The sequence below is a fragment of the Antechinus flavipes genome, chromosome 6, assembly GCF_016432865.1.
Source record: "Antechinus flavipes isolate AdamAnt ecotype Samford, QLD, Australia chromosome 6, AdamAnt_v2, whole genome shotgun sequence".
Classification (NCBI taxonomy): Eukaryota; Metazoa; Chordata; class Mammalia; order Dasyuromorphia; family Dasyuridae; genus Antechinus; species Antechinus flavipes.
The window spans coordinates 27,398,056-27,410,581 of NC_067403.1; the positions used below are offsets into that span (position 1 = coordinate 27,398,056).

The window sequence follows — 12,526 nt, forward strand, 5'->3', positions numbered from 1 at the left end:
GTATGGTTTTACTATTTTTGCTTTGACTGCAAAACATACCAAACCTTGAACTCAGAAAGAATTCAAGAAAAACTTCTGCTTTTATTGAAACAAAACTATATACATAAATCTGCTGACTCCTCGGCAGCACTGCCAACTTAAATGTTCAATATATGGACATTCTTCTTGGAAGGAATACTGTGCCGGGAGTTTGATAACCACCGAGTCAAACCTCAGTCCCAAACTTAGCATTCTTGGGCCACATTGTCTAGTTCATTGTGATTTCTTTTGCCTTTAACCTTAACTTGTAAGACATAATAGGTTATGATTGTGAATTCTCTTACAGGAGAATAATTAAAATTAAAATTTTTCCTTTTTTTCCTAGCTTCTGAAAATGATTTACAAAATAAACGCTTGAAGCTTGATTATGAGGAAATCACTCCCTGTCTTAAAGATGTAACTTCAGTATGGGAAAAAATGTTAAGTACACCAGGAAGGTCAAAGATTAAATTTGACATGGAAAAAATGCATTCTGCTGTTGGACAAGGTAAGTTTTCTTTCTCTTGGTTATAAGATATAACGCAAGTCTGAACTATCTTTGGAGAAAGGACAGTCTTGGATCATCTTGTCTGAGGAATTTAAATCCCTGTGACCTGTTCTCCCACCAGAGGAGTTTGCAGTTCCTGGGCATCATCACTTGGGCCCAAATGAACTTGTACATGGTTCATTCTGCCATGGGCTTCTGCAGAAAAATGTCATGGTGTCCTGGATGTCGTGGGGTGGGTGTCCCAAGGGGGCCACTTCTTGGTAGGAGACGCTAAGCCCAGGACTGTGACATGCTGGTCTGCCTCCTAGGCTAGGATAAGGCAGAAAGGAACTCCAAAAGAGGCAAAGCAGGTACGGGAGCTCACTTTTATGGAGAAATTTGATCAACTCCTTCCCTACTTTCCACCCTTGGAAATAGAAGTTTTTTTGGAAGGTGGATATGAGTGTGGGTAGAGCTAAAACCAGATTAGATAGATTTTCTAGAAAATATTCTTCGTTTGAAATCTTGAAAACCAAAATTAGTTTTAAATGAGTTTAAAGGACAGTAGAAAGGGTATATCCTCATCTTGATAATTGGTGACCATTTGTGGAGTATATAGAAAAGCAGCAGTCAGTCCAGCTTACCATTAACTCAAAGGAAGTGCCCAATTCAGAGATCCATAATTACATGCAAGGCAAAGAAAAATATTGTGTGATTGAGAAAATTTGAGTGTTAACTTGGAGTGGAGACTGAAACTCGACAGTGACTAGTAGGAAAGCTTTATTTTATATCAATGTCATCATTAATTTTAAGTTTCATTCCATTTTTTGAACCTAGTACAAGGTAGAGCTGTGCTCCATCTTTATGAAGGCAGCTAGAGTGTATCCTCGTAGAAAGGCAGGATGATTATGGGTATTTCCTTTGCATATTAACTCCCCTGTCATAGGACAAACATTTGGAAAATAGGAAGACACGAAAGAATAAATTTGTTATTCCTTAATCTCAAATCTCTTGCTACATTCTGAGTGAGAACTGCTTTTGTTCTGTCTCTGAAACTTTGGAATATGTCCTCTTAATTCATCTAGATCCTCTTCACCCCTTTCTCCAAAAAAGAAAAATGGCTCTTCCATTACAAAGGCTGGGGATGTGCCTACAGCTTTCTTTATAATTCCTTCCCCTCCGAGGATGATCTAGCATTTAGATCACATGCTGTACAACTGCTTTATTTGGAATACATTGCTGTAGGAGCTGGGCTGCCTGATTGCATGCTCTAGAGCAGTGGAAATAGGCCACGGTCACTTTGTCTCTGAGGATTCCATACTTCTTTACCTGAAGAATTCCTCTTGTTAACTACAACATGTGTCAGATGCATCCTCCGTCTCATAAATTGTCTCCTGCTTATGTAAAGTTTTAAATTTATCTTGGAAATTTATCTCAGATTGTGTGTCCCTTTTATCAATGCATGTGACACAACATTTAAATATAAAAATGAGAAGGACAATTTCAAAATAATAAAAGGAAAAATAGCACTTTCTTTGATCTGGACATGTTCCAATAGCAGCCTCGAGGATAAGGTTCCGCTGCATTGTGCCCCATTATCCATGTACCACTCACATGTAGGACTGGGATGTTCTCCCAACTTCCAGCCCAGAGCATGGGGAGGGCAAGAGGAAAGGACCCATTTGTGCCCAGTTTGGGAGGTAAATAATTTCAAGAAAGATGTTTGTTAGAAAATAAATAAAAACTTGTTCATAATCTGCAGTCTAGATCATATTGTACTCCGAAAAATGGGGAGTTTGTCATTAAAAAAAAAAAAAAGGCATCTTTTATGTGAACATTTTCCCATTCTGGCCACAGCCAGATTCCTCTCTGCACCTGCCTTTACCGTGGCTTTTTCCCTTCCCACACTTCACTCAGCAGTCAGAGTTGGTGCACAGAATAGAGGGAGCTGTGGGGCAACATGTAGAGGCCCACCTTGGACATGCTGGCTGGGTTCCCCCCGGCGCCTCCTGGGCAGTCTCAGATGCAGCCAAGCTGCTGATGGGCTTTGGGGGAGGGTGAGGGGGGAGAGTTTGCTCCTTGGAGAATTCCCTCTGATGAGAAATATATCACCTCCCAAGAAAGACTGGGTGCAGAGGGGAGGAGGAGGTTGCTTATTCCTGGGTCCTTCTCTTTTGGTAGCACCTACCTCTCGGGGCCTGGCACATGGTAGGAGCCCAAGAAGAGCCAATTTTTTCCCGTTCTCTCTTCCTTCCTTCTTCCCTCCCTCTCTCTCAGGGTTAAGTCATTTCAGTCATGTCCAACTCTCCATGACCCACTCGGGGTTTTCTTGGCAGAGATACTGGAGTGATTTGTCATTTTTTTTTACAGAAGTGAGGCAAACAAGGTGAAGGGTTTTACCCAAGGTCATGTGCTTCTGAGGCTCCCTTTCTCCAGCCGAGCATCCTGTCGGCTGCCTCATCTAGCTGTCCCCATACAAGAGTTATCCTTACAGTGTTATATATGGTAACATCCGTTATCTGCCTGGTTTTTTAAAACAGGAGTGCCTCGTCATCACCGTGGTGAAATATGGAAGTTCTTGGCCGAGCAGTATCACCTGAAACACCAGTATCCGAGCAGTAAACAGCAGCCAAAGGATATTCCATATAAAGAACTCTTAAAGCAACTCACTTCCCACCAGCATGCAATTCTCATTGACCTAGGTAAGTCCCCAGCATTAATTTGCATGTGTTTGTGTATGTGTGACGTGTACACTCACTCTCTCCCTCGCTCTCTGTTCTCCTGGTTCCACCCACTTATTCTTCCAACTAATAAAAGCTTCCCAAATTTCTGTGAAACTTTTCCTGTCATGTCTTATTGCACAATGACATTCCATTACACTCATACATTATATTTTTCTACAGTTAAAAGTGAGGGGGGAGGACGGGATCCTTGGGCCCCATTTTCTTGCCACCATGAAAAATGGTTTTTTGTCCATGTGGCTCCTAGCAGTGGTTTTAGTGGATTAGAGAAGATGCGTAGTTCCGTGACTTTGGGCGTTCCTTTTCTGGGTGACTAGTTGGAATGGCCTTCCTTGGTGCACAGATGATCACATTCAGAATTCCTTTACCCCACTGCTTCTTAGAGATTTTCTTGATGTCCTTCAGATACCGCTTTCTTGGTTTCAGTTGAAATATGTTGATCTTAAAATAATGAACTGTGATGTATAGTTGAGGTGAAATACTTTGAACAAATAATGTATTCGAGTTCTTTGTGGACATAAATTTTAGATTTATCTTCATCCTTTTTTTGAATATGTCTTTTAAACTGTTCTCTTTTCACTAAAATAAATGATGTTTCGGTTTAATAAAAGTGTATCGCTAGACTAATGAAAAGGAGTTCCATGGATAAGTAGCAGTAGTAAGAAAGGCCAGACAGTTGAAGGAGGAAAATATATGACGGATTATATACTAAATCAGCCTGCTGGCAGACCCTTGTCCGCTTGCCAAATGATGTCAAGGGAGTAGAATTCTCATATAGGTCACTACAAGTTTATAGAAGAGCTCATAAAGCTCTGAATTATTCATGCCCTGCTGGAAGCTTATTAAAGCTCTAGATTAAAATGATCACTCTGTCAGTGTTTCATAGCCGGTGGAGGAGAGACCAGAAGTACTCTGCCCTTGTCAGACCCCAAATGGAACACCGGGTGCCCCCTTCCAGGGAAACCGGAGCGTGATCTCCTGGGAGGACAAGAAGACAGGAGGCTCTGGGGGGAGAGGGAAGGAGCTGAGCAAACCCCAAAGGGGACTAGGCAGCAGCCGTCTGGAAGAGGCGCAGATACTCCATTTTTGGACAGAACTGGGGGCTAAGGAAGAGCAGATCCAGAGCTGGGAAATGTGTCCTGGTAGTGAGCCCCAAGCGATGAAGTGGGCTGGCCCTCCAGCACAGAGATAGACCGGGGCCTGGCATAGGGTAGCAGCAGGAGTAGTGGGTGGACAGAAGCATGAGTGGGCAGAGGGAGAAAAATAAATGGCTCCCGTTTGTACAGTGAGTTAACACAAGAGTGTGCATCGAAAAGTGCCCCCTGGTGCCGGCATTGTTGGTGATCAGAAGAAATCCCTACTTCAGGCTCCTTCTGGGGAAGACTATGCACATACAGACTGGAAGACAGAAAATCTTCCCTGGCAATTGGAGCTTTCTGTAGAAGGTGGTCTTGAAGGAAGCAAAGAATTAATAAATGCTTGTTCTAATTAACAAATTAGTCACTGCCTTGCCTGTGGGCTTTAGTAGTCCCTCCGTACTGCCCGGCAGTCTTGAAATCAGTAGCGTTGGGTATTTGGATGAATCCCAGAGGAGAGCTGCAGTAGCTGTTGTACCCCTGGATGTTGGGGGTGATAGGTGGTCTCTGCCTTGGGAGTGCCAGTCTCTAAGCCCCAGCAGCTCCTCCAAAGCAGAAGAACTTGGAATCTGACTCGATTGTTTATTTACAAAGCACTGATTTTGTTTCGTTCTGAAATTTTTGACATGATCGGATCTCTGGCATTGAATGATGATTTTACTTGATGGCAGTCCAAGAGAATTGAGGCAAAGTTGACAGCAGTGTGGCCCACTAACCATCAGATTTCGTGAATTGGCAATAGTCTGTTTATTACAGTGATGAGTAACAGGGCAAATGATGTCATGTCCCCTAATGTGAAATGAAGCAAGAGGAAATTGAAAGGGAGTGAGAACCCCCAAGTTCGGCATAGTTTTTTTTTTCCTTAGGCAACTGGGGTTAAGTGACTTGCCCAGGTTCACAGCTAGGAAGTGTTAAGTGTCTGAGGCCAGATTTGAACTCGGGTCCTCCTGACTTCAGGGCCGGTGCACTGACCCACTTAGCTGCCCCACCTAGCCTGGAGCCAAGTACCTAGCCTCCACCTTGGCTAGGTACCAGCCAGCTGGCTGATGACAGCAATCCTAATCCAAGGATTGAGCGAGTTCCCCATCTTGGTTGGTTTTAAGAGTAAATTTTTAAGAATAAATAGGGAAGAGAAAGGGAATGTATCCCTTCTAATTCACATGTTTTTATTTCAGCATTCCTAGTTAGCTCCTTTTTTCCATAAATTGTTCTTGAGTTTTATCCATATTATTTTTCCCTAAAAAAGGGAGGACAGAGCCTGCACGGAGTGCCTGAATAGTGTGTAGCCCATTTCCATCTGGGCACTGTTTGCTCTCCAGTTATTAGAAGCCCTGAGAGGCGCAGCTGTGACTGACTGCAGCCTTTCCTCCACTTGGCACGTGGTCTGGGCAGGCCCGTGATCCAGCCTGTTTGTTTCACAACCTCCTTGGCTCTATTGTTCGCCAGGCCCCCTGACCCACTCCTGAAAGCCCCAACTCCAGCCGCCCTCTCCGAGCTTCCTTCCCAGACACCTGGCCTTCCTCCCTACGACCATTTTTAGTCTCCTGGCTTCTGAGCTTCCTAATCCCTTCTGAGATGGTCTAAAAGCAGCCTTCGTTTTCCATGAATATAAATCCTCCATTTATCTCTGCAGACATCACTCCTGACTCTGCTGTGGGCACCATCCTTTGCCTTTCCCAGCCAGCTTAAGTCTATTTATCCCAGAGCCCAATGTTGTGAAAATGATGTCCTGCTTGTTCTTAAACTTGCTCACTCGTTTGGAGGTTCATTTACTAAAACCTTCCTCTACAACTAGAGAAAAACCCTCCCAACAGCAGCCTCCCCGAGTCAGCCCGAGAGGTCTCCTCCAGCTGTCGTTTGGAGAATTTCTTTCCAGAGAAGAGCGAAAGCCGAAAGCAGCATTCCACAAAATACGGTGCCGTATTTCAGAAGATGAGAGCAATTGCTCTGATGTCACCTCCCTGCCCCCAGTGACTCAGAGTCCTATGAAACCCATTCTTGGCTGGTGAAGTTCTAGTTTGTGCTCGGGCTTTTTATTTCTCCCCTCGGGATAGCTGGCTTCACTTTCTGAAATTGGCCTTCATGATAAACAGCTTTGTGCAAAAAAAAAAAAAAAAAAAAAAAGCTAGATTGAAGTCTAATACCCCTTGGTCGCCATTCAGCTGGGTCGTGATGGTGTTTTATCCAAGGGGTTGGGAGGGTGGGGCGGGCCTTCCTAGGCCTGCTTGCTCCTCCCCACAGAGGCCTCCAAGTGTGATCAGCTGGAACATTTCTGACCTCCCGGTGCCGACCACACCTGACTGGCAGGAGGCCATCAGGGTCTCCAGATGGCCACTTGGCTGAGCCTCCCTCCTGGCTCCAGTCTCGGGCTGGGGAACACACCTCCGGCTGGATGGGCTCGTTCTGTGCCACGTTCCTCACCTGGCAGCCCACAGACCCCTTGTACTGCAGGGTCTATTCTGCAACTGCAGCCTCCACCTTGGCTAGGTACCAGCCAGCTGGCTGAAGACGGCAATCCTAATCCAAGCCGTGCAGTGCAGTTTGGATCGACTGAGCCCCCCAGCTTGGCTGGTTTTAAGCTTCTTCCCCTCTTGCACCTCTTGATTTCTACACTGGCTTCATATTGTGACTTTTTTTCCCGACTTCAGACAACCCCTTAGCCCAGCCTCATCAGTCACTGACCGCCTCTTCTGTTTTGCTGGCAGTTCCAGGAGTGAAGGGCTGACCAGTAATCCTACAGCCCCAGTGTATATGTCTCCCCAAGTCCAGGAACAGCAAATCAGGAGTTTAATGGCTCAGGAATATTGAGACTTTCTTCCTTTAATCTTGGCCCCTTTTCAGATGCTTAGTTTTGCTTTATGATCTCATTGTCAATGTGTTTTCCATTTGTTTTTTGTACTGAGTTCCAAGCAGGTATTTTCATTTTAGATATTGGAACAATGGAGGCATTGGCTAAATGTGCTACCCAGGATTCTCGAGACAAGCCACTGATTGAGTTGGGAGTGGGACCAAACTATGGAAGCTTCAGCTGCTCATTCGAGCACTTTGTCCATTGTGACACATTCATTTTAATCATAATGGGGAAATAGTGTTAACAATCTGTAAGCATGGCTGAGAAAATATTCTTGAAAAGAAAGAGGATCTCTTAGTTTAAAGGCATATTTTGAATGAAGGATCCACTGTGGTGGATGTCAATGGACTATTGATCTGTGCTTCCCACTTGAAACTTAATATATTCTGACCAAGGGCATAAAACCTGCCCAGTGTTAGGCAGCATAGGGATTCCAGTCCAACTTTGAGAGAAAAGAGTTTTCTTATCTCCTCTCGGGTAACAGCAGAACGAAGGCTCCACCTGGCAATAGAAGGGTATTTGAGCTATTCCTCAAATGAAGGAATCTGCTGGGAGTTGTTAAATTGACTGAAATTTAAAAGGGCAGAAAATGTTTTCTTCACTCCGTTCCTGGTTGGTGGTTTGCCGCATTTGGCCCCAACACAAAGAGCCAAGTGTTGTGAACTTGGAGAAACAGAAGGAGCTATTTTTAATAATCCAAGAAAACAGCTTTGTTTTCTATTTCATCTTGTTGTTGAGAACCTAGGGGTCTGGGCTAGGAGTGACCAGATGAGGGACCAGACTTTTCTTAAAGGCAAAAAGACAGAAAGGAATCCATACCTGGCCTTCAGCGACCGTGTCTGCCGCTCAGGGATGCTGTCCAGTGTGGGGCTTAGTCATTTAAAGTTGAGTGATCAAATCTACTCCAAAACAAGTGAGAAAATTAGTCTGTGGGCCGTCGTCTCTGTTGTTGAGACCATCACATCACAGTAGTGATTCTTGTAATTGAAGATGCCAAATAAGAAAAATAAAGGTTGATTTTTTTCCCCCCTTTCTGGATTCATGGCCTCTTTGGGATTTGTGGTCCTTTGGTTAAGAATCTCATACTTCCTAGACCTTTTTTTTTTTCCCTCTCCTTTTTTTTTTCTTTTCTCCTGCCCATGAGGTCAGCCCATCTACATTTTCTTAGTGAGATCTTTTTTGTTGAATGGAAGGTACCCCTGGAAATGGACTGCAGCCTACATGTAGCCCCCAGGATAGTGTGGAATGAGGAAGAATCATGGCTGACTCTGAGGTCACGAACCCGTATGACCAGCAAGATGTCCTGGCCAGGAAGGGGAAGTTGGAAGGGAGGGGCAGGGCTGGGCAGGGCTGGAAAAGGAAGGGGGAAGATGGCTTCAGACTGGGGCCTGTGGGTGTGAGGAGTGTGGGAGGGACCCAGGAAAAGAATGTAGAGTACAGAGAGATTGGAGAGATCCTTGGGGAGAGAGAGAGAGAGAGCTGGTTATTAGATGGGGGGGAAGGGGCTGTGGGTTAGGAAAGGTACCCCCTTGAGGGTTGTGAGGATCAATGAGATAATTGTGAAAGCTTACCAAGGGCCTGGCATATAGGAATTGCTATACAAATGTTGATTACTAGTACCATTTTGCTACCAGGAGTATAGTACTAGGAGCAGCAGCACGGTACTAGCAGTATACTAGTAGTACTAGTAGTACTAGTATGTACTGTAGTATTGGTATTAGTAGTGGTATAGTAGGACTACTGCATTATAGTATTTGTACTAATGGGACTACTGTAGAATTATAGTAGTAGTGGTATAGTAGGACTACTGTAGTATAGTATTTGTACTAGTAGTACTACTGTAGAATTATAGTAGTAGTAGTATAATAGGACTACTGTAGTATAGTATTTGTACTAGTGGGACTGTAGAATTTATAGTAGTAGTGGTATAGTAGGACTACTGTAGTATATAGTATTTGTACTAGTAGTACTACTGTAGAATTATAGTAGTAGTGGTATAGTAGGACTACTGTAGTATAGTATTTGTACTAGTGGGACTACTGTAGAATTATAGTAGTAGTAGTATAGTAGGACTACTGTAATGTAGTATTAGTACTGGGAGGAGGAGGGGAAGTGTAATAGTAGTAGAAAGTCCCCTTCTAAATCTGTGACCTTGTGGATATGTTTCTGTCCAAACAGATCTCTTCCTACTGTAAACATAGGATTGTCCCATCATCCCAGCATCCTAGCTTTAGAGACAGTGGTGTGAGACGTTCATTTACTCCAGCTTTCTCTTCTTTGGGAGCCTTTTGAAGGGGCAAGGGTATTTTAAAAGTATTCTGACTTGTGCCGCCTTGTAAATTGTCCACATCTCAAGGGGCAAGATGGTTCTCATTTCAGCAGTATCAAGGCAGCCGAAGTTCAGTGAACGAGGAGTGGGGAGGAGGAATGTGTGTTGGGCCTGTTCCGAGAGCGAGACGGAAGCGTGCTATTGATATTTTTTCAAGGATGGAGGCCATGGAGACTCCAGAGCAAGTGCAAGCCTTTACTTCGAGATAGAAAATGAGCAGGAGCTTCTCTCTATCCATCTCCCTGTCTGGTGTAACTTGGGGGGTGGGGGTAGGAAAGAGGGGTTGGGAGGCTCACAGACTTCTAGTAATAAGTCTTAATAGTCTCTTTGCCTCCCTTTCTGACTGTTTGTCCATTCTGACAAGCTCTTAACCTGTATTTGGGGCAGAAAAATTACCTCATGTCTCTTAAAAATAAAAATCAAAGCATTAGGGTTTTTGGTGTGTAATAATAATCATACTAGTTTCATTTCCAGAGTGATTTGCAACCAATTCAAAGTGTAATTTAGTCACATACCCAGCCTCATTTTCTATCTGAGGGCAGAACTCGATGGTGATTAAAAAATAAGATAAAAGACATTTCCGTAATTTATGCTATAGTAAAAGAGATTGCTTAAAGATGCAGGCAAGCCTGCTGAACAGTTAGTGTAACAAGTTTTGCAAGCTTCCTTCTTGGGTGTCAGAAATTCTCCCTGTTCTCCCACTCCAATCTGGTCTTCAAGAATTCTCGGAGAGCAGGTGTGCCTTGGCTCTAATGTGAGGGCACTTTGAACAGTCTTTCCCATTGAGTTGAAAGCACCAGCAAAAATAGCCGAAGCCAAACTTGGTGATCATCCCTGTACAGTGGATTACTGATGAGGTGGAAAAGCTCAGAATTGTGTTTTTATGCTTACATGACACTCTCCTGAGTGCATCGAGAACTGGTCTTGAAGCCTGGAAGGTTCAAGGGCAGCCACGTCAGCTCTGAAGGCAGCTTCTCTGTGCCCACCGCCAGCCTCCACCCGTGTTGCCAGCATACAACCAGACTCGCTCCCTCTGGGGTGCTCCCTTCCTAGCAGGAAGTGCTCTCTAACTCAGTGGGCCCCTCGCAGAGTCTGACCTAGCAGCCATTCTAGGTTGGCGTGACCCATTAGCACTTGTACGCGGCTTGTTCCATACTTTGAGAATCCGAGGTCATTGCAACACAAAAATAACGCATCAGTCACCAACTCGATGATGGCGATTGCCCAACCAGTCATAGATTACCTTTTGTACAATACCTTTTATTTCCATTTAAACTTCTTTTAAAGAATTTGTTTTGCATCCTTACTTACTAGATGGTGTTGATAAATTGGACATAATCAGCCATTCTATTTAATGTAGAGTATTCTCAATGATTAGAAAACATTCTCCAGATCTTCCCTGCTATCCAGCACACTCCTGTCATTTGTCTGTCCTCGATGTAAACAAGAAATATAAACATAAAATATTTGTTTGAAAAGAACATAATTAGCAACATCATTCTACTTCCAAAATGAATTGGAAAAGCCATTTTAGATCCAATGCAAAGAGGAGGGGCGCTGGGGTCCTTTATTCACGAAGAATTGACTAGGAGCTCTTTAAATTCAAGCAGAAACGAAGCCGATCCAGTCTCTTAATGGCTGTGTTGGGAAGTGGACGCTTCTCTGACTGGGAAGCTTTGTCCTTAAGGAGCCTCCCATGGAGTATCCATGAAACCAGGAATTTGGTTTGTTGGGTTTATTGTGCAAGAACATTTGGGTACAGGCTGATTATTTAGCTTATGTTGTTATTTGACGTTCCTAACTAGATAAAAGTTGGCTAGTTTCAGCTTTATTTAGATCCCTGAAAGTTCATGATACTTTTCAATGAAACTAGATTACAATTTTTTTTTCTTAGTGGAAACCACATAAACCTTCAGTTGTTTTATAAGACTGGAAATCCCAAGTCAAGTGAGTGGGATTAAGATTTCTAGTGAGTTTTAAAAGTTCATTTGAAATCTGATTTTCAGTCTCTACATGGAGTTTGAGATTGAATACAGAGACACTTGGATTTCCCTTTTCCCTAAAATAAAATAGAAAAGCTGTGGTGCTCCAAAACTGATTTTTGGTTTTGTGCTGTCCAGAAGCTTTTAAAAATATTATCTCAATGTAACAGCTCACATTTTACATCACTTCATGGTCTAGCAAGCCCTTCCTATACAATACTCCTATGAAATAAGTAGAACCATTAGGAAATCCATAATTTTAGATTGTCAAGACTTGTTTTAAGTATAAGGTTTTGTTTTTCAAATATAGTTGGATGAAAATGTTTGGGGGTGAATATATGCTAGCCATTTCATATCAAGGACTCCTGGCTCAGGACACACTTTCTCATGTGCTGATAATGAAATGATATAACTTGCTTAAACTATCTTTCACATTAGAAGTGTTAAGAAAATTCTGACTCAGGAAATGAACTGTCTGTCCTTTCCGGCTTCAGAAAGCCTCCTTTTCTTATCTGCTGACTGATTTAGTATTCACCGTGTCTCAATAGGCAAAGATGAAACTATTCTCAGAAAACTTGGCTCCAAGTAGAGACATAAAACTGCCTGAGGCTCGGTGTTGAGAAGAAAATTTGATATTTTTTAGAAATAGGATTGAAAAGGGGAAGTTTTCATTTTAGTTAAGTAATATAAGCTTAAATATGTTTACTGTTGGATCCATGGTAACATCTGTAAAATATTACAACATTTTCCCCATCTTTGTAGCAGTTAAAAAGCTAAATGTAATAGGAAGAAAAAGAATAACCAATTAGGAATATTTTTAAAATTAATTTCATTACTTTGATTCTATTGATTTGAGATTTGTAATACTCAATAATTCAATAGGTTTGCGGGTAATGTATTTTTTCTCCATTATTTATAATGGAAAGCATATTAGGTTAGGACCCAAATTACTTGAGTTTTGGTACTGTTTTTTGTTACTGAT

The 12,526-nt window shown here is 42.9% G+C and overlaps 1 protein-coding gene across 7 annotated transcripts in view; it reads left to right on the plus strand.

The window, feature by feature from the left end:
- Nucleotides 1-12,526, plus strand: part of TBC1D1 (TBC1 domain family member 1) — a 223,798-nt gene that overhangs the window by 188,935 nt on the left and 22,337 nt on the right. For all 7 annotated transcript variants that reach the window (XM_051965690.1, XM_051965689.1, XM_051965692.1 and 4 more), the window contains 2 exons: nt 365-526; nt 3,046-3,207. In XM_051965690.1, the coding sequence (XP_051821650.1) occupies nt 365-526; nt 3,046-3,207 (324 nt within the window). The remainder of the gene's footprint in view (nt 1-364; nt 527-3,045; nt 3,208-12,526) is intronic.